The sequence below is a fragment of the Syngnathus scovelli genome, chromosome 9 (assembly GCF_024217435.2).
Source record: "Syngnathus scovelli strain Florida chromosome 9, RoL_Ssco_1.2, whole genome shotgun sequence".
Lineage (NCBI taxonomy): Eukaryota > Metazoa > Chordata > Actinopteri > Syngnathiformes > Syngnathidae > Syngnathus > Syngnathus scovelli.
The window spans coordinates 11,830,400-11,853,335 of record NC_090855.1 but is presented as its reverse complement, the minus strand read 5'-3'; the positions used below and the strand labels follow the sequence as shown (position 1 = coordinate 11,853,335).

The 22,936-nt window shown below is 46.3% G+C and overlaps 1 protein-coding gene across 1 annotated transcript; it reads right to left on the bottom strand.

Annotated features, from left to right (window-relative positions):
• Positions 1-427: 427 nt before the first annotated feature.
• clstn3 (calsyntenin 3) lies at positions 428-22,888 on the bottom strand. The gene is made up of 19 exons (XM_049731479.1): positions 22,577-22,888; positions 21,732-21,798; positions 19,588-19,710; positions 19,285-19,495; positions 19,012-19,220; positions 18,236-18,385; positions 17,860-18,045; positions 17,399-17,686; positions 16,644-16,756; positions 15,807-15,966; positions 14,995-15,042; positions 14,574-14,722; positions 14,266-14,414; positions 10,841-11,067; positions 10,564-10,725; positions 7,383-7,528; positions 7,140-7,269; positions 6,840-7,024; positions 428-2,097 (listed from the first exon to the last, which is right to left on the bottom strand). The coding sequence occupies exons 2-19, from the start codon at positions 21,796-21,798 to the stop codon at positions 1,945-1,947; spliced, it is 2,856 nt and encodes a 951-aa protein (XP_049587436.1). The 5' UTR covers positions 22,577-22,888; the 3' UTR covers positions 428-1,944.
• Between the last annotated feature and the right edge of the window lie 48 nt (positions 22,889-22,936).

Below are 22,936 nucleotides of genomic sequence, written 5' to 3'. Positions count from 1 at the left end.
TACGTCCAAATATTTGTCGTAAAATATCAAAGTTCAACAGTTGTTTGTCAGAACGCCAAACAAATCAAAAATCCAATACTGCATGTTCCGATGAAAGTTTAACTCATTGTGTTAAACTTTATCAAACCAAATAATGGTGTCTTAACGACTGTGTAAGTCAAGTTGATTTGAATTTAGGTAAGGAAATAACGTAAAAACATTAAAATTGACTTTTTTGGTCCGATTAATTGCAGTGACTTATATGCAGATATTAAAGTACAATGTTGCTTTCCATATTTTGCACTTCATGATTACGTCTAGAAAATAATTTTATATAATTCAATGTACATTATAAACATAACCATAATAACACGCAACTAAACCACTTTTAAATGTCTATGATTTCGGAATGAAACATGCAAGATGTGAAAAAATGGCTTCTTGTGGAGACGTCATATATTATTTTTATTATGAATTTTCTCACATTGTTCAACAGTTTTCTCTTTGTAACTCATCAACGCTGTATCAGTAATTACAGGTAATGATCCAGTAGTGAGCGTAATACAATATAATATAAGTTATTTCAATGCAATGATTACTCCCTTTTGTGACATCACACTCGCAAAAAAACAAACAGGCTTTATTTTTATTTACGGACATTTTTTTTTTCTTATAGCACTGCACAGTGATAGGCTACACAGACGGACGGCAAGAGACACGGAGGCGGGGTCAGTGTTGGAGCTGGGGCAGGTGGGAAGAACAAGTTGTACATTCACTGAAATGAAATATCAGATGGAAGAAGTAAAATCATGGAGAAGAGTGCAAAAGATAGCAATGCCACATTTATGTACAGTTGAAGGTATCGCAACAAATGTGCCTCCCATTTTTTTCCTCAGTGATTCCTATACTGACAAATTGTTAAATTACAACATTATTACACACAAAAGTAAGACACACTCATCAAGCCAGATATCGTCCTCACCACGACAACTACTATTATTTTCCTACTGATTTCTCGATGCTGGAATAGGTGATGAACAAAAACTGGGAAATGACCATCCGCTCCATTGCCCAGTGTGCTGAAAAGTGGCTGCAATAATAAGATTTCATAACAATAATAATGATCATATTTCTCATTGTATGTACATAAAATTCATTACAATCAATACAGTCAAAACCGCCCAAGCTGAGCTGACATTCCGGGGACAGCAGGGTGACAAAAAATAATTATCTCGTAGGTTATGTTAGTTTTTCTTTCTTACTATCACTGATTCATTTTTGGAAAGTGACAAAAAAAAAATCCTATAATATTGACCACTTGCTCTTTAGCCATTTTGTCCTATCATTTTCCCAACTATTTTGTCAGAATACTCTAAAAATATGACATATTGCGGTCATCTTTCGTTTCCTTAACAGCGTGTCCCTATTTCTCCTTTGCAGATGAAAGTCTTACGAAACCCGAGCGCTGATCACGGAATGTGTCGCAAAGAGGGGAGGGGACAGCTTGTGCGCAGACCTCGCGGTTGACTCTAATAAGTTGTGCGTGTGTGTCGGCATGTGGAGATCAGATCAGATCAGAGCCTACGCCGACGCGTACGAGCAAGGATTCAATTGTGTGTTCAATAACAAAATACAATACAATCGTTTTGTTTTTCGTGAAACAAAGCAGCCGCACTCATCCAGCATCGCACTATACAGACACGTTATTATTAACAGGAGCATCTTGTGACGTCCACAAATCGTTTGCGTGGCTCAGGCAGATCAATTACATTTGAGTGTATACATTGTGCCGCTGAACATCAAAGTGGAGAACGAGCGAGTGCCCGTCGTCGGCTATAGGTCACGTATGGCGTCGAGTATTACATCGAATGTGTTGTGCGTGGTGTGTTTTTGCAGGTATACATTCCGTACATGATCATAGAAGTGTTGCTTTCCGTGGTGGGAGGTTGGGGGGTTACATGCAGCTCAGTAGCGACGGGCGTTGCTGTCCCTGCCCTCCTTCTTTAAGATGATCCGCTGGTCATCGCTGGCGTTGTCGGGCGACTCGGCCACTTCCTCTTCGTCTTCCTCGCCGTCTCCCTCCGTGTCGGCGGACATGCCCAGGCGAGACTCGTAGGACTGCAACAACAGCAGAGGTGGCAAAAGTGGGCTTGCAGAAAAGAGTCATGAGATTTGATCATATTTAAAGGAAAAATGTGTTCTGAGGAATACGATGTTAGAAAGCTAAAATTTGGATCAGTTGTAATTTAGTAAGGAGAAAAAAATGTCAAGGAAAAATACTCTTGAATTTTTCCAGCAAAGGTGACCATTGTACTTATGTAGAAAAAAAACCCATTTCTAATATTTGTTAACATGTCGTAAAATAGGCAAAAATGTTGGATCATGATTTTCCAAAGTAAATGCAAATATTTTATTTGGATTAAATACCAAGCCAACTGATTTGTCATGAAGGTCAACGGAAAAAATAGTTACACTAAAATGGCAAAAAGGTCATGTTAGGGTTTTCAGGTTAGTTTGATCCTATGATTATGTTGGAATGTAGACTGTAATGATTAAATCAATCACGTCTGGCCCTCACAATGTGATAATTGAATCAATCACGTCTGGCCCTCACAATGCAGAGTCTGTTTCCCACTATAGTGTAAAACACCCCCTGCTCTGATCTTATCAGAGGCCGGGGGTTCACCAAACCTGTCCACTCCCACCCCCACTCTGTTCTTCCTAATAAATATGCCCTTGCAGGAAGGAGAGTTCAGACTTCATTCGATAATCGCTGTCCTCAGACAGCGACGAATGGACTCTCCACCTGCAGGTGTCTAAAAGAACTTGCTTGTCTTCTGTTTCGTTCTTGCAAAATAAGTTGGAGTGAGCAAATCTCTAACATTTTGGTGCCGAAACCCGGGATCCTCATACCCACCATCTGACCGGCGAAGGAGGACGTGCTGCATTGTCGACAAGCCAGCGTCCATTAGGAGGACCTGGAAAAGAAAGTCCTGGGAAGAGAATTCTTCGCTGGGCCAGCATCTTAGGTCTGCCTTCGTCTGACAGAGGTGGATTGACGGGATCCGGCGGTGCAACGAACCAGGGGACAAGTAAGTTAAAGCGCTAAAGATACGGCTTTGGTTTGTCCGAGCTATGAGATACGGCTTTGGTTTGTCCGAGCTATGAGATTCGGCTTTGGTTTGTCCGAGCTATGAGATTCGGCTTTGGTTTATCCGAGCTATGAGATACGGCTTTGGTTTGTCCGAGCCATGAGGCCTAAAAAAGCGCTGGAGTTAGTGTGATTGAGTGTGTGACTGGTAGGATAAAATGACTAAAAAGCAGTTCTAGCGTTGATCCATGGCAAAAAAAAACAGGCTAGTAATTTGTTGAAAGGTCAATTTAAACCTGCATTGAGGATCCTCAAAGAAATAAATAAGTAATAATAGTAATAATAATAATAATAATAATATTTTTGAGACAGAGATTGTATAACCTAAAACTACTAGAATTAATATGGGAAATAAAAACGGTAAATCTCTTGCTCTGCTCTTCTTTAAAACGAGAAGTTCATGGCAAGTAGATTTCTTAATTGTATGATGCAAAATTCTAATTGCAAGCTAAATCTGAGAGATTGAGTTCTTCAAATTTAAAAACAAAGAAAAAAATCAGATTAATTTGCCAATTGTTTGTTTTAGTTAAGTTTTTTTTGAATTGGTGGATTGTTCTACCAGGAAACCTGAGTTGAAAATGATATATGAATGTTGTGTGGTGAGCTTGGATGAATTGGGACCAATGTGATAGGAAGACTCCTTTTTGGAGACTGTGTGAGATGCATATGATGAGCATTGATGAATGATTGCCTGAATGAAAGGTTGAATGGTTGAAGTTGTTGGCGACTACTATAGAAAATTAGTAGAGCGACTTTGATGAGTGATTTTGAGCAGGTTGAATGTTAGAAAGAAACACGTAGCTTTTGGATTGATAATTAACTAGAAAAAAACTGGAGAACCAGTAACACATGTAGAAGATGTGTGAACTGAGAAATTGAGAAGCGTTTTGGAAAGAAAGTCAAATTAAATGATGATGGGATCGTATGTAGTAAAGACCGCATGCTCCCAAAAAGTTTGTCAAGGTGTGAGGCATGGGCGTTGCCAAGCCTCAAAAGGGGGGGAGTGAGTAGGACAGATAGTGGAAGATAGTAATAATACAACACTTTATGACAATGAATTTTCGAATACATTTGGTGTTATATTGTGGTAAATTTTTTGTTCTGGTGTAGATAGGTTAGCAACACGAGAGATTTAGAGGTTCAAAAGACAGACAGTTAAAAGAAATTTTTTGATTTGGACAATTGCAGGCTAACAGGAACATGAGAACGATAAGAACTACGAGGTGGGATCCAATTTCATTGGGGAGATTGAGAATTCACAGCACCATACTCTAAGTCACATTTTTGAGCAAGCATGACAATAACATGTGAGAGGTCAAGACATACAGATCAGGGCTTGCATAAATAGTTTTTGGTTAAAGGGAATCATTAGGAAGTGTTCAAACTCTTCCCGCAAACATTCCTATTTGCCAGTTAAATGGGCACTACAATTGACTACGAGAGTTGCAAACAACAGATGAATGAGCAGTCCTTGGCAGATTATATGATCAGGACGCTCAAACTGTGTCAAAGACAAATTTACTGCCGCTTGATCTTTCCTCCTCACAGGTGGACAACCCCATCAATCCAGGAGACTGGGTCTACATCAAGGTCATCAAAAGAAAGAAATGGGCCAGCCCGCGGTGGGAGGGACCGTTCCAAGTTTTGCTTGCTACTCCCACGGCAGTAAAAATCTCTCAACGGCCCAGCTGGATTCACCTCAGCCACTGCAAGTTGCAGAGAGTGCTGGACCCCTAATTCGGAGTGGTGGGGAAGGCTGACTACAAAGGGGCCCTGTCGTTTAGGGCGAGGCGTCTCAATGTTGGTGAAGAATTCATCGATCCCCACTCCGCTAGGCGAGGGGATGTCCCAGTGTCTCTGCCATCCTAGTAGCAACGGGGCTCCATATGCCAGATGGATCCTCTGCTGCGTTGTGGTTGGAGCGTGCTATGGTCTATTGACTCATCTGAACAGACCAAATGACAATGTTGCCCGTGGTAAACGATGGTCACATGATGAGAACTTTGAAGACTGGTCATGGGACCCCACAAAACCCATACGAAACCAACATGGCTACACCATCGAACGGAACATACTTCATACAGAATGGCTGGTGGCTTTGTGGTCACAAGGTTTATCCGATGCTGCCCGCCAACTGGACAGGAGTGTGTGCACCAGTGTGGGTGACAGACCACACCTACAGGATACGACACCATTTGTTGACAGGAGCACGTAACTCTACTGGACGCCGACGCAGAGCAGTTACAACCTTTGACCCTCATGACCCTGTCTGGGGTGTGAACGTTCCAGAGGACCATAAAGTATGGTCTGCCGGAGACAAAGTTGTCCTTGCGCTCTTCCCTCAGATTGGGGTTGGGAAACTATCGCTCTTCATCGAGACACTGAACTATCGTTTTCAATCCTTTGTGAATCTCTCGCTGCAAGTCAACGATGGACAAAATAGAGAGATTCAGGCTATCAGACTGATGGTCTTGCAAAACAGGATGGTTCTGGACTTGTTGACGGCAGCACAAGGTGGTGTGTGCCACATCATTGGGACTTCTTGTTGCACATACATACCAGGAGAAAATGACACCCACATCAACGACGCCATGAATTCACTGAAGAACTTACAGCAGGCCATGTCTAATGACAAGGTCCCACATCAGTTTGATTTCTTTTCGTGGTTTTTCTCTGGCAACTGGTGGCAACTGCTTTTGAAATTGCTGTCTCCTGTGCTTGTTGTGCTGGTGGTGTTGTGCTCGTTTACGACCTGCGTTATCCCATGTTTGAAGTCTGCTGTGTCGAAGTTTGTGTCCTCTACTGTAGCCCAAGTTCATATACAACTTCTTAGAGATGACGGATGTGATGACGATAATGACACGTGGATTGCGTAGATGCTGTTCTGTTGAGCATGTTTTACAGAAACTTGATGATTTGACCATCGAAAATGCTTCGCAAGTGATGGATACAATGATGTACTGTTTCTATGTTTTTCTTTTTATTTTTTGTTATTCATAGCATTCTGGCCGCCTGTGGCGACGGGGCCGTGTAAGAATTTTCCTGCTAATAACATCTGGCCAGCAGGTTTTTCGCTTACACAATAAGTTTGATCTGGGGTGTTGAGGTAATGCCTCATCTTCACTGGAAAGTGTTGCTATCATTGTTTGTTGTTTTTATTTTTACCATTCTACTTTCTTCATTATACGTATATATGTTTTTTTTCTTGCTTATCGTTGCTGTTTGGGGTGGCATAATCATATGATAAATCAGGAGGGAGATGTTAGGGTTTTCAGGTTAGTTTGATCCTATGATTATGTTGGAATGTAGACTGTAATGATTAAATCAATCACGTCTGGCCCTCACAATGTGATAATTGAATCAATCACGTCTGGCCCTCACAATGCAGAGTCTGTTTCCCACTATAGTGTAAAACACCCCCTGCTCTGATCTTATCAGAGGCCGGGGGTTCACCAAACCTGTCCACTCCCACCCCCACTCTGTTCTTCCTAATAAATATGCCCTTGCAGGAAGGAGAGTTCAGACTTCATTCGATAATCGCTGTCCTCAGACAGCGACGAATGGACTCTCCACCTGCAGGTGTCTAAAAGAACTTGCTTGTCTTCTGTTTCGTTCTTGCAAAATAAGTTGGAGTGAGCAAATCTCTAACAGGTCATCTTGAATTCAATCCATTTCTGGACAGCATCAGAAAGCAAGCAGACGATTTTACCTCCATGGGGTTGACGATGATGGTGAGCGCGGAGTCGTCCCACTGGCTGCCACCCTCCTTGGCGGCCTCGCGGGCCTCCTCGCTGCGGCGGTGGATGGAGCGAATGCGGAAAATGCCCAGGATCACCATGACGACCAAGAATCCCACGCACACCATGATGATGATGGTGGCGGCTCCGGGGACCACTGACAAACAACACGGCACAAAATGGCTAATCACACATCCGCTCTGAAGATGGCCGTCTTGTGGACCACAACATCGGGACCACTTGCACAAGAAAAATGGCCGCAAACATGTCACCTGAGTTGCGATGTAGACTGGGCAAGGCATGTCCGCTGAGCTCGCCTGCGTGTTGATGGAGAAACTGTTGCTGGGAAGCCATCAAGTGGGATGGGTGGTACATACTCTCCAAGGAGTGGAGGAAGTTCACCTAGGAGAGGAAAGAAGAACTCCATTAGAAATTAACACTGCTAGTGACGGCTATAGACGTCAAATATTGTAACTGGGCTGGCAGTGAATGAGTTGAATGAGAGGTCTCCTCACCTCCAGAGTCAACTCATTGCTGGTGTATCTGCCGTTCATCTCAGAGCAGGACAGACGGAAGCGTCTCTCGAAGCGGGAGGAGCTCCTGGACAGGCGGTAGCGGACTGAGCGAAGGACGTCTTCGTATACAGAGATGGATTCAGCGCCTGGAGAGCCAGAGAAAAAGTGGCAGGGCTGTGCTTGAAACGGTTTATACCGAACCATCCATCCATCCATCCATCTTCTTCCGCTTATCCGGGGTCGGGTCGCGGGGGCAACAGCTTCAGGAGGGACTCCCAGACTTCCCTCTCCCCAGCCACTTCATCCAGCTCATCCCGGGGGATCCCAAGGCGTTCCCAGGCCAGCTGAGAGATATAGTCTCTCCAGCGCGTCCTGGGTCGTCCCCGGGGTCTCCTACCGGTGGGACATGCCCGGAACACTTCCCCAGGGAGGCGTCCAGGAGGCATCCTGATAAGATGCCCGAGCCACCTCATCTGGCTCCTCTCAACGTGGAGGAGTAGCGACTCTACTCCGAGTCTCTCCCGGATGACCGAGCTTCTCACCCTATCTCTAAGGGAGAGCCCGGACATCCTGCGGAGAAAACTCATTTCGGCCGCTTGTATCCGAGATCTCGTTCTTTCGGTCACGACCCATAGCTCGTGACCATAGGTGAGGGTAGGAGCGTAAATCGACCGGTAAATTGAGAGCTTTGCCTTTTGGCTCAGCTCTCTCTTCACCACAACGGACCGGTACAGGGTCCGCATTACTGCCGACGCTGCACCGATCCGCCTGTCGATCTCACGCTCCATCCTCCCCTCACTCGTGAACAAGACTCCAAGATACTTGAACTCCTCCACTTGGGGCAGGATCTCATCCCCGATCCGGAGAGGGCATTCCACCCTTTTCCGATCGAGGACCATGGACTCGGATTTGGAGGTGCTGACCCTCATCCCGACCGCTTCACACTCGGCTGCGAACGGTTCCAGCGAGAGCTGGAGATCACGGCCTGAAGAAGCCAACAGCACCACGTCATCTGCAAAAAGCAGAGACGCGATGCTGAGGTCCCCAAACCGGACCCCCTCAACGCCTCGGCTGCGCCTAGAAATTCTGTCCATAAAAATTATGAACAGAATCGGTGACAAAGGGCAGCCTTGGCGGAGTCCAACCCTCACTGGGAACGAATCCGACTTACTGCCGGAAATGCGGACCAGACTCTGGCATCGGTGATACAGGGACCGAACCGCCCTTATCAGTTGGCTCGGCACCCCATACTCCCGTAGCACCCTCCACAGAACCTCCCGAGGGACACGGTCGAACGCCTTCTCCAAGTCCACAAAACACATGTGGACTGGTTGGGCAAACTCCCATGCACCCTCGAGGATCCTGCCGAGGGTGTAGAGCTGGTCCACTGTTCCACGGCCAGGACGAAAGCCACACTGCTCCTCCTGAATCCGAGGTTCGACCTCCCGACGGACCCTCCTCTCCAGCACCCCTGAATAGACCTTACCAGGGAGGCTGAGGAGTGTGATTCCCCTGTAATTGGAACACACCCTCCGGTCCCCCTTCTTAAAGAGGGGAACCACCACCCCAGTCTGCCAATCCAGAGGCACTGTCCCCGATGTCCACGCAACGTTGTAGAGGCGTGTCAGCCATGACAGCCCCACAACATCCAGAGCCTTTAAGAACTCTGGGCGGATCTCATCCACCCCCGGGGCCTTGCCACCGAGGAGTTTTTTAACTACCTCAGTGACTTCGACCCCAGAGATTGGAGAATCCGCCTCAGAGTCTCTAGGCCCTGCTTCCTCAATGGAAGGCGTGTAGGTGGAATTGAGGAGGTCTTCGAAGTATTCTCCCCACCGACTCACGACGTCCCGAGTCGAGGTCAGCAGCACGCCATCCCCACTGTAAACAGTGTTGACGTTGCACTGCTTCCCCCTCCTGAGACGCCGGATGGTGGACCAGAATTTCCTCGAAGCCGTCCGAAAGTCATTCTCCATGGCCTCACCGAACTCCTCCCACGCCCGGGTTTTTGCCTCAGCAACCGCCGAAGCCGCGTTCCGCTTGGCCATCCGGTACCTGTCAGCTGCCTCCGGAGTCCCGCAGGCCAAAACGGCCCGATAGGACTCCTTCTTCAGCTTGACGGCATCCCTTACCGCCGGTGTCCACCAGCGGGTTCGGGGGTTGCCGCCACGACAGGCACCAACGACCTTACGGCCACAGCTCCGGTCGGCCGCCTCAACAATGGAGGCGCGGAACATGGTCCACTCAGACTCAATGTCCCCCGCCTCCCCCGGGACGTGGGAAAAGCTCTGCCGGAGGTGGGAGTTGAAGCTCTTCCTGACAGGAGATTCTGCCAGACGTTCCCAGCAGACCCTCACAGAGCGTTTGGGTCTGCCAGGTCGGACCGGCATCTTCCCCCACCATCGGAGCCAACCCACCACCAGGTGGTGATCAGTTGACAGCTCCGCCCCTCTCTTCACCCGAGTGTCCAAAACATGCGGCCGCAAATCCGATGACACGACTACAAAGTCGATCATCGAACTGCGGCCTAGGGTGTCCTGGTGCCAAGTGCACACATGGACACCCTTATGTTTGAACATGGTGTTCATTATTGAAAATCCGTGTCGAGCACAGAAGTCCAACAATAGAACACCGCTCGGGTTCAGATCAGGGGGGCCGTTCCTCCCAATCACGCCCTTCCAGGTCTCACTGTCATTGCCCACGTGAGCATTGAAGTCACCCAGTAGAACGATAGAGTCCCCAGAAGGAGCGCTCTCCAGCACTTCCTCCAGGGACCCCAAGAAGGGTGGGTACTCTGAGCTGCTGTTTGGTGCATAGACACAAACAACAGTCAGGACCCGTCCCCCCACCCGAAGGCGGAGGGAGGCTACCCTCTCGTTCACCGGGGTGAACCCCAATGTGCAGGCGCCCAGCCGGGGGGCAATAAGTATACCCACACCTGCTCGACGCCTCTCACCGTGGGCAACTCCAGAGTGGAAGAGAGTCCAGCCCCTCTTATACCGAACCATAAAAACACTAATGATGGACCTGAAAAAATGAATCTTGAAAAATTGTGAGATGAAGGCAAAAACAACAGAGTCACATGACCTTCTATGCATTATCTGAGGCTCTATCAGACTTGGATTAGAAGTGGATCGTCTTTCAAGTGAACTCATAATGCGACGTAGATTGTTTTATTGACCTGTGATGGCGATGTAGGCGGTCGTGTTGATGATCTCCAAGCCCCGCTCTCGCACGACATCCATATCAACCAGGAGCTCCTCCCGCTCCAGGTCCAGTTCCTCGCCAAGAGGTTGAACCTCGCAGCCGTCCAAAGTGTGGGCCACGGCATCGGACATCAGCGCTGCCAAACCATGCATAAAAATTACATAAGCCCCGTGTCTAGATGATGCAGTTCAGATTTCCGTCATCAGTTCTTAAAGGCAGACAGATGACAGAGGATTGTTTCTTGGACTCACCACCGCCTTCCATCCCCTGCGCAGCCGTGTTGATGGCGTGAGTGAGCGAGCAGACGATCCGTAGCTCGGGGAAGAGGTGGACGCCCTGTGGGGCTTCGAAGTCGGGAGCGGGGCGAGCCAGATGGGGACCGACCCCAGACAGAGAGATCTGAGGAGCATCAGGCTGGAGGACCACCAGGTAACCTTCCAACGGCTTCAGGGACAGACAGCTCTCCTCGTTGAAACATCTGCAAGGAGGCGAGAAGTAGAACGTGAGCCTGAAAGACTAACAAAATGGTTGCAAATCCTTCAACTTTTTTAGCCAGTAAATACATTTTGCCAGGATCAATAGCTCTCCATTTTGCCTTCATCTCTTTAAGACGTCATTAAAAAAATAAACACCTTCAGGGACAATCCTAATCCGAGTCAAAACGCTTGTAATTCTCCACTTTAGCCAGCAAATAAACTGAGCCCAAATAATCAGCTTCCTCTTTTTCTGGCAAGAACTACACTAGTCTTAACTAACAACATGCTCAAGAAGCAATTAATCAATGAATTGATTTTCAGAGACAAACTATTCTACTTTCGCCAGCAAGCACTTTGAGCCTGAATCAACATTTCCCTCTGTTGGCTGTTGCCAATGCAAACTGCTTTTTGGCACCAATTTGTCATGACTTAACTGACAAAATGCTGACAAAACAATTCACTCTATTTTGGCTAACTAACTGACTTTTATTTCCATCCTTACTTCTTCAGCCAGAAAAACAGTTGGGCTTGAATTAGCATGTTGCTTAATAGCAAACTCAAGATTAAAAAAACAAACAAGAAAAACAACACTATGAGTTCATGAATTTATTTTTATGACCACCGCTACTTTTTTAGCTAGCATATTAGATGAGTCTAAATCAAAAGCTCCCACTGCTGCTTACTGCTAGGTAGCACACTTCATTTATAAGTCATTTCTTCATAATTTAAGAGTAAGCCAACTTCAACATTTCTCTTACAATAATGTGCCTCCGCTAGTCTAGACATTTGTATTTGTGGAATATGAATTAAGCAGCAAAATACATCTTTTTTTAATCCATCACAGGGGACGGCCATTTTGCCCCTTGGTGTGGACTGAAATAGGCACAGGTAACGACCAATCACAGCTTGCGAATGTCACATGACCAAACCCAGGAAAAAGAGCTGAGCTGTGGATTTTGCTGCTTAATTCATGTTCCACAAACACAATGTTAATCAGAGTACCGTGTTTAGACTAGCAGAACAATTTTGGTGTTGCCTTCCACTTAAAACAGGCAAAATGATTTGGAAACTTCTTTAGGAGGCAATTTATGTTAAACCTGTAACAAAAGCGCCCTCTTCTGATTTCGGCCAGGTAGCGCATAGAGATCAGCTTTACCTTCAATTCCAGGACGCACTCTTGTTATTAAATAATATGTTTATAATAAATATTGTCGTACATATGTCATGTTATTTAAACATATTTATTCATTTGCGTGATACGTCGGCCCGGCGGTATTGGAGTCCGGATTAAGCACAGCGCGCGTGAATGCGTGCGTTACATTTCTGCTATCAGAGTGAGCAGCTGCTTCTATCGGCTTCTCCAGAAGGGCCTGCTGTTCAGCCATCTGGGTGACTTCCTGGCCCCAAATCAATCTAATCTTCACACATGCAATAAGTTGAGAAGGGAGAGGAAGGGAAGGGGGGGGCTGATATAAAGAAAAAAGAAAGAAAAGAAAAGCCATGGCGCACTTGAGCCGAAGCAAAAACAATCTCGTCATGACCTTGAATCGCTGGGACCAAAGTCTTTCAGCACAAACGTCTGGCCTGGAAATCATCCATCCATTTTCTATAGGACGCGCCCTCATTTGGGTCCCCACTGAGTTGGAGCCGATGCCGGCTGACTCGGGCCGCCCCGGACAGGTCGCCAGCCAATCACAAGGGAAATCATTTTAATTTTAGAGAAAGGCGCAATCTGCGCTCAGGCTTTGAGTTTGATGCGATCTGCCTTGTCAGTGGCCTACTTTTTTCCTTTGCTCTCGCTCTAGCTCCGGTATAAATATAAATATAAATACGCAGCTCACCGCATACATGCACTGGACTGCACTAATCTGAGAGGGAATTAATATTTCACCGGCTAAAAGCGACGGCTAAAGCAAGAGAGAAAGTTGCGTGGCTCTTGAGCAAGCTGGAGCGCTACCCGAGACACAAGACTGGAGAGTTTGGCGATTTCTGATGATTGACTAAATGTTCAAGTGGTAAATTGTATATTCTGAAAAAATTACAAGTATCCAATAATAATAAAAAAAAAAAATCAGCATCTCTTATTTCAACCAGATACATGAGATATGCAAAAATAGACTCCTGGAATGACTCAATTTCATTCAAATGTGACACTAATGGGACCACTTAACAGATATTTGATGACATGCCAACTATTCAGTTTAGTGAGAAGTCATGAATAATCATAGCGCTTGTGGCATATTCAAAAATTAGCTTGCTAGCTCCGCCTCCATCCTGAAAATGGTGTGACGTTCCCAATTTAAAATCTGTTTGGTTAAAGAAGATAAAATAGTTTTAGGAACCTCAGCCAGCAATTTTGATTCTGGAGGGCCCGGGCAGATTAGAATGGCATGGCAACGCATTGGGTTTGAAATCTGATTGGACCAAAAAATAAATGTACATCCAAACCGTGAATAGACTGTTGAGAATACTTTCATCCAATTTCATGGAACAAATCTAATTTAGGTTGTAAATGTCGTGCAGTGCCGGTATTGTTTTTGGCCGAAAAAATCGCAAAACCATTTACCTCCCACTTGCAGCTTTGCCCACATGCTATTTCATGCCGCAATTGTGCAACCGCTTGGTATTCACAAGAGTTTGAAATTTCATCATCCCATCTTTGTGCTATTTGAAAAGATAATTGAGCGGACATGGGGGGGCCGCCTATTGAATCACCTGGATTTGGCGGAGCTAAATAAATGAGTGTGCCCCCTGCAGCTCGCACAGGTGACTTTGAGGCTGAAGCGAGCAAATGGGAGATAAGATACATACTTTTCTCCACGTCATTATTTACTCTTATCAGCGGTGAGGCAAGGTTCATGTTTGATGGATTCAATGTAGAAGGAGGAGGAGGAGGCGTGATAGGCCCTCGGAGCGACACTTAATGTGCTCGAGGTGCTAAAGCCTGCCGGTGTAACATTTCCACCACAAAAGCTTCCACTTTCACAGTTTGCATCGTGACAGCGCATCCCCTCAGCTTGACTTCATTTTCTATTGATTCAACAGCCAAGTGGGGAATAAAAAGTCTATTATAGTAGCTTGGCAAGCCGCGCTGCGTTTCTGGCCCCACCGAGTTATTGCAAATGAAATAAGTCTGTCGGCTCGCTCGCTCGCTCGGCGCCGGAATGTGTTGTGCGGTGATAAGACGCAGTGGGGGCTACCTGAGCGAGGTGGTGAGTTTGAGGGGTCGCACTCCGGGCGTGGCGAAGCGGAGGGAGTTCCTGTAGGTCACCTGCTGCACGGCGCGGTTGAAACTCTCAATGTCGTCCCCCTCCAGCACTAACGCCGACTGACTGGGGTTCACGTGCACCTGGAAACATCCAACGTTTTTACATGAATAAGAGCCCTGTAATATTTCAGCCAAAACCTTTTTTTTCGTGTATACACTCAACAAAAAATCTAATATGAAATGGCATCCTATCCCTCCCTGCTCATTTACATGCCGTCAGATTGTTATGGGGCCTAATACCTTCATCCCGGACCCCAACGTCTCCAGGTCTCCAAAGTCCAGGCCCTCCCTGCAGGCATACAGACACTCCACCACGCTGTGAGGCTCCACGCTGCCCGGACGCACCGTTACCCCCGACAACAAGCCGTGGTAACCTCCGGCGTATTTCACTGAGATCACACGAGCACACGCCAAAACAAAATGCATCACCGCCAACCGAACCCAGACATCAAATGAGAGACCTTCAGGGACATACAGGACTAAAATTGTCAACAAAGAGCTTTCACACACACTTATATATTTTTTTTCTCGCTCACACACACTCCCAAGAAACACGATTGAATATTCACAAGAAACATGAGAGTGTGTGTTTGTGTGTGTGAGTGTGTGAGGTAATCCTGAATGGCGTCCCTGACGGTCCCTCACAGAATCTTTTCTTTACCTTGTGGGATGCTGTTGTTCCCGACCTCCCTCTGCTTGTCCTCCGGCTCTGCAGGGAATAGCAATGTGGGCGAGAGAAAAAAAGAAACAAGACAAACACTCATCAAAATGCATGAAGATGCCAGGTGACGCCTGAGCGGGCCACAGAGTGACAGCAAGAAATGAAAAATGAACAATACAGGAACAAAAAAAAAAACAAAAACAATCTAAGAGGGAGGATATTTTGACATGCACAGGATTGGAATTCAATAAGAAGCCAATGTATAAAATTGCTCCTTTAGGAAATGTAAAATTTGTGGCGATGTCACAAAGGAGACATTACTTTTTCTATTCTCATATTTGGAAAATTCTGATTGATGCTGCCAATGTTTAGATGAGTGTTGCGTAAATGCCTCCTTGCTGTGTTCCCACCGGTGGAGTAAAGTGGTTGAACTCGACTCTGAGGAACTCTCTTTGGCGTGATTTCATTCCAACTTTGAAGTCTGTTTTTCTCCATCTTATCAAGCAGCCGCTTGCACGCTGGTTGTTTTTTAGTCTTGATAATTGGTAGCCAGAGATTCAGACATTTTAGCTGCTAAAAGAGGCCCGGACAAAATGCTGTTAAGCCGAGCTGAATAATTAATGACTGCGTTATATTATTAGCCCTCAAAGACGCAAAAACACATTGGCTAAATCATAAGCAAGCAAAGCATGTAAAGCGTCCCGTGAGAGTCCACAGATGCGTTTGCTGAAAAGTTCAGACGCCGTGATTTACATCCGTGATCGCCGAACGCCGGACCGAGACTGAAGAAAAAATATTTGATCCGCTCTCACCCCAGCAGGCGCCGATGGACATCCTCTGGCGGGGGGCCGGGTTGGGCAGGGCGCCATTGTCGTGGATGAGAGCAGGGTCGAAGGTTACGCCGTCCACGTACAGGGTCACCGAGGGGAACTGGACGCTGAGTGACAGGTGGTGCCACTCGCTGTCGCACACCTGGTGAGAACACGGGAAAAGCGGTAACAAAATGGTGTTGGGTACAATTTCAAAAAATATATTAAAACGCGCAACTGACTTTTGAAAAGTGTGTTTTTTAATTTTAATGTACTTAATTATTATTATTTTTAATTCATATACTGCATTTTACTTAGACTGTAATTTATGTAATATTTTTAGACGTTAAAAACACTTATTCATTATACTTCATTATTATTTTTTATTTTATTTGATATATATATATATATATATATATATATATATATATATATATATATATATATATATATATATATATATAAATATATACATATATATATATATATATATATATATATATATATATATATATATATATATATATATATATATATATATATTTCTTTTTTTACTGGATTCCCTTTCTTCCTTTTGCTAGCTAATTAAAGGATTGATCCCATTAAATGATGGCCAAACACTGACGGTTTGAGTTGGTATAGCAGAGGAGTGTACATTAACCAGGTACCAGACAAAGACAAAAGAGATCCAAACAAATCTTATTTTATCTCTGTATCAGCTTTAATGTAATCCTCCTCAATCTGTCTGGGGCGGGTGGCTGCAGTCAAAACAAAATCCCCCAGTCCCACCACTAAAGCCTTCTCCCACTCCACCCCACCCCACCCCACCCGAGCATGTACCTGCTCCAGTTTCCACAGGAACTTGACGGGCCGTGCAGCCGAGACGTCAGGCCAGTAGAAGAGAGAGAGGCGGCAGCCATGCACGGAGAGCGAGTAGTGGGAGAACGAGTCGTCTGTGGAGAGCAAGATGCAATTCATTTGCAGGTTAGAGCGCTCGGGACTTTAACTTGACTTGACAAGGGATTTCTTGCATTTCTTTTCAATCTCTCTTTCTCAGGGCAAACATTCAGACATTATTCACACAGAGGCCGCGGTGCGTGTGCATTCTCAGTTTTTTTTTTTTTACTGGAGTGTTTGGAGGTTAAGTGGCTCCCTCAAGAGCACCTTGCCCACTGAGGCCGTAAACAGTGCGCGCTGAGCACTCACGGTGATAATTCGCTGGAGGATAGCGCTCTGAAATAACGTCCGAAAAAGGCCAATTTGCCGGCCGACAACAATGTCAAAAATCCATCTTGAGAAGCGTCAAAGTGAAGGGTGGACAATTCCACGTTTGTAGTGAACTATAAACCGGTCCCTTGATCCCTTGACGCTCACAACAATAAAGATGTGAATTACAGAGAACAGAGACTTTGTCCTTTAGCATTTAATAGATTTTACAATAGGAAGAAAAAAAATGGCAAAAATTGGCTGAATTGAATTGAAATGTTTGAAATATCGGTTGATTTCAAATTTTAAAGGAGCTAACGTCAGCCGATTAAATGGAAGTATTTGCATGATTCTCGTAAGTTCAAATGATGTTTTTTTTTTCAACTCACCATTCTTGACAGTGCTGCACACGATGGTCTCCTCTTCCTTGCGAGCAGTTTTGGACTGAGCAGCAGCTGGCTGGACGTTGGAGCCCCACCTACGCATCCATAGCTGCAAGGTGAAATGGTCGCCGGACAGCCCCGAGACCACCGCGTCCGGCACCACCGCCACATGGTTGGACCCGTTGAAGGAGAACACAAGTGAGGAATCCGAGGAAGGGAGGGTGGGGAGGGCCGCCGTCCAGTTGGCTGCGGGTGATGGAGGCGGAAGGAGGTCGACTTCACCCCGAACGGCGCCTGGATAAAATGGAGCCAATAAAGACCAGAGGTGGGGAACTCGAGTCTTGACACGCGACTTGAGTTAGTTGAACTCGGAATCCCAAAATGTCTGTTGTCCGCCACGCCACAACTGAGAGTGTAAGAAAAGACTCAAGAGAAACAGCTGGGTCACGCTTTTCGGATCCACGCACCGCAAAGGCGTCGCACGGAACGGTCGGAGTAACTGTCTCGGTCGCAGCCCTTTCCGATGTGGCCGGTCTGAAGCTCTACGGTGGCCTGGATGTTCCACACGGTCTCCTCGCAAGTCTCCAAGTGCAAGGCGGGGAAGAGCGGGATGCTTCCCGAGCCGGGTGTGTACTCCACCCGCTTGGTCCAACCTGAAAAACAACACAGATCCAAACCGCCCTGAGAAATGCTACGTATTAAAAATAATGATTGGAATAATGATTAAACCATTTGCATTTCCAGAGCCTTCCTTCAAGGCAAGCTGACTCACATCACCAACCAGCCCACGTAGCTCCCAACCCACTGCGATGTCATCTGCGGGTGAAAATGATAGCGCCTTACCGATCCAGCCGGGCTTGCAGGAGGGCTTGACCGTGACCGCCACCTGAGCGTCGGCCTGAGCGCGATTCTTGCCGCAGTCGAAGGCGGTCACCCAGAAAGTGTGAACGCGCTGACGCTTGGAATCCAGCGGCTCTGTGTTCTTGATGTTGCCTAGGCGATTCAGACAAAGAAGGAAGGATGATCATGAGGAAAAGAATCGAGCGCAGACTTCCTTCCTTGATAAGCATTTGTCCCTACTTAAAAATAAAAGCAGCTTTTAATGGCAAGAGACAATAATGTCACGTCAGAACGCGGGGTCTCGGACTACTCGGCAAATTGTGCAGAGTCACAGTGAGCCGGCCTTCCTTCCCTTTGCTTTGTGTTACAAAAACAGCAGGCGCTGTCTGTCTGTCAGTCAGCCAGCCAGCCGGCCGGCCGGCCGTTGCGGTAACGAGAAAAAAGACGCAAGGGAATAGACAGCGAGATCACCTGAACAGCTGCTGCAGTGTTTATGCAGAAATTCACAATCGTCCGCCCACGCTTAGTCTATTTTCACCGTTTTGCTTTAATACGTGGCAGGGGAAGGCCATTTTTTTTCCACTTGTACGTGAAAATATAGAGAATTGAAGGGGTTATTACAAATGTAATTACAAGTTTGAGAAAGAATGAATTGATATCAAATCAATAGTTCCCATTGAAATGAATCTGTTAATCTGTTCCACACCACAAAAATGGTTCCATGTTTTTCACGTTTTCATTACAATCCATACTTTTGAGACGCTATTTGGAGATCTCACCATCGTTGTCAATAGCAAAGGGCACGTTGGGAGTGATGATGTCGTAGAAGCAAATCTGGCTGTACTGCGGGGAGCAGTCGGCATCCAGAGCCTCCACACGCACGATGCGGTCAAAGAGACGCCCCTCTGGGACGGACGCCTCATAGCGACGCTCCACGAACACGGGGGAGAACTCATTGACGTCGTTGACACGCACGTGTACGGTGGCCCTGAGGAGGCAAGCAGCGTTGGAAGGGGGCGGGGCCGGATGTGCCTCGGGAGCATCGCGCTCACTTGTGGGATTTCTTGCTGTTGACGCCGTCGGACCCCTCGCCGCAGTCGTAGGCCTGGATGGTGAAGCTGTGCTCACGCTGGCTCTCGCAGTCTAGCGGCTCCTTGGAGCGCACTAGACCCTCGCCGGTGGAGCGGTCCAGGACCACCGCTTCGAACTGGACCGAGCCGGAACCCGAGGGGCCGTTGTGTACCCGGAAACCACAAATTTCACCTGATCATGGAGGAGAACTTGTCATGACATGCGATGACTACGCTCTTGGAATTAGGAATGTGTAAGGTAGCAGAGGTAGTGTTGGGCGGTACCGGCATAGTGGAGCGGCGCGTCTTTGTCCAAGGCGAAGAGTGGCGGGTTGAGAAGGACCGTGTTGTCGTTCTCCATCACGATGCCCTGGTACTCCGTCTCGATCCATGGCTTGTGCTTATTGGCTGGGAAGGCCAAACGATAAAACATATAAGCAAGTAACAATGGGTGACAAGTCGCTGGACTGCTCTGTTTGTCTTGATGCGCCGCATCATCATCTGAAAAATCTCTTTTTTTTTTCCCAATGGGATGAAAAGATGTTCAAGTTTTTACAAATTGGGTTACTGTTGAGCAAATACAATACCCGTCACATTGTCACCACTTCACTTCTCCTTGTCCAGTTTCTGCCCGGTAGGACAATTAAGCCCTTGACGAAATGTAAAAGTTTTAATCACACACTCATCATCTATCTCATCAATCAGCCCGCCTGGGCTCAGCGACGTCACAATACCCCACTGAAAGGACGCAAGCGCTTCAGGTTTCCTGTGAATGTAACCTTTAATTGCCAATTCATTATTCATCCTTGCGCTGGATGTTCAGTGCGAAAAAATCAAAGGCGAAGTTAATGAGCAAGAAACGAGGATTGTTGTAGGCCTGTCTCTTGGCTGTCTTTTCCTCTTTGGAAATCAGGCGCACACCAATGCTCATCTGAGTGAGGAGGTTGCAAAAGTGCCTGTTTGTCAGCATTATTTTCTTTTGTAGGTTCTCGTCTTGGATATCGTACGTACGCACGACTTGCCTCAAAATGGTGCTGGAGGCTAAATAAAGTCACAATTATCCAGTCGGGCCACGTCTGCTCCTCTATATCTACACTCTCTTTTTTGGTCATTTATCTCGCTCACCGTGGCGCCTCCGCTCTTCTGCCAGCTCCTCCCTCCATGTCGCATTAATCTGAGCATCAGGCGCGTGGATTACATTCCGGATTACAGATTGAGAGGCATTCCATCGTTCTGTTTTGCTTGGCGCCGGTCGCCTCTCTGTCACTCGATCTCGCCACAACACGCATGGCGCTCGGCATGCGCACGCATACACACGTGTCTTCACCCTCCCTCACCTGATCTCACATCCTCTTCTTCCCTCCTCGTCTGCGTCTTTTTCGGCCATGTCTGCCTCTCCTCCTGTCACTGCTTCCCTCTCTCCCTCCTTTGCCTTCATCATCATGTTCCTTGTCTTTTCCCCAATGCCCCCTCTCTACACCAACGCCACCCCCCACCCCGCCTCGGATGATCTTTGGAGAACAGATTTGCAATAGGAGGAGGATAAATCTGATGTTTGAGGAGGAAATTGAGTCACGCACATGACGGACACTCGCCAAAATCATGCCGGCCTTTTTATTAGGTAGGATGACGATACAGTATAGCCGCAGTGGGCGTTAGTTAAGGATGGGAAACCTAAGGTACGGGGGTCATAAACGGGCCCTCGAGCAGATTCGATTGGCCCGCCATGCAATTCTAAAAACAAATATAACCTCAGAAGTATTGTTATACAGAAAAACACACAAACCTCAATCAATGCTCATACTAGAGAGTATACGTCCCCCCCCCCCCGAAAAAAAATTGCAATTCAGCAATAAAGATCCAACGAAAACATCATACCAACTGCACATAATGCACACATGTATATGTAGGCCACTTCATTAGGTACACCAGCACAATTAGTGAATCAAGTTAATTTTAAGTTTAAACTTTATACTGTGTAAAATAAAATATGTAAAAAATAACACATAAAACAAGAAACGTTTTTTGCATAAATTAATCTAAAAAATCAAATAAATCAATACGTAATTGTATATACATTGCATTTACTTATTTAAAAATTAATAGTAGTAATACAATATCTTCTGTATAAAAAGAAATACATTGTACAAAAAAATATATAAATTCTTGTTTAGAATTTATTAATAGGTGATTATTATAAGAAATGTTTTTAAGTATTTTAAGAAGGATTCATACTCTCAGGAATAAATACACTGTCCAATTACTTTGATCACAACTACGCAGTTTTGTTAAGTCTTCTATTTTTGTATTGGGTCTCCTTTAGGACTGCGCAGGTGTAACGAATGCAGCGGCAACGCGTCTAAAACAAGCTGAAAACAACACAACACGTCGACATGAGTAGTCAATATCGATCCGGACGAGTAACTGACCTTTGTTGCCACTGGCAACGGAAGTCAAGCAAAGGAAGAGGAAGGAGAGACATTTCATTGTGTCCATCTGGGGGAGCAGAGGTGTAGAGGGTGGGTAGGATGGGGAGGGGGGGCAGGGGTGCATGCAACAACAACTCATTAGCACCCCAGAAGAACAGACACGGAGGTTAAACAAAAAAAGACAACATGCAGGAACGAGCATATTTATTGTTAACGCACAAACCCAATAAAAGGTTTGCTTTTTAATGCTGGCTTTGCTTGACACACAACATCTGCAAAAAAAAAAGCTGGACTGGACCTTTTGACAATATTTCTCGTCTGCAAGTACATAAATGATAATATTTGTATTTGGGAATGTGATATCAGCAAAACACACACTGTATCTATAAATAGCAAAATCTGAGTTTTGCAGATTGTGCCAATGTGCGTGCGACGGCAATAAATGGACAAAACTGCGTGTGAGTGTGTTAAGTGGGTCTTTTCCTGCCTTTTAATTGTGGTTTGTCCGATTGTGGCCGTAGCTGAGAATTGATTACTCAGGGGAGGATGGTGCGGAATGAGGGGATGAGGGTACTGAAGGTCCAATATGCTGCACCCCCTTTTGATAAGCAATATTCTACACCGCATTACCATCCTGAACACATATTGACGTCCAGGAGGCCCTGGCCGTGGCAATGCATGTGCTCCCCACTTGTAATGCGACATGACTGCGTGATAGTGACACACATTCGAACAGCAAGAAGGAGGCTTCAATAATGGCTGCCTGGTTAAAATAAGGTGAAATGTCGCAGCAACCATGATTACGATGATGATGATAACGATGAAGAAAAAGGTGGTGACATTACCGTGTCAGCTGCGGCAGTGATGCCTGCTCGGTACCCACAACCTTTTTTTTTTTTTTTTTTTAGCCTCGCAGCATCCGCTTCTCACGGTTCTGCCTCGTCTCCGTGCACACGTCCTCGTCTAGAGCAGACCAGAAGCTCCTGGTGGTAGTGGAAGGAGCTGGTTGGTTGGGGAGGGGGGAAAGAAGAGGACGAATCGGTGTGTAACTGGAGCGGTGCCCTTGTTTTCTCTTCTGTGGAGAAGGAAGGAGAGATTGAGTGGGAACGTTACGCTGGCGTCCCCCTCCGCCTCCTCCCCACCCTCGGTGTGCGTTAACCCGCCCACACTGCGTCCTTCTCCGGCTGCGTCCTCCCCTCGCAGCT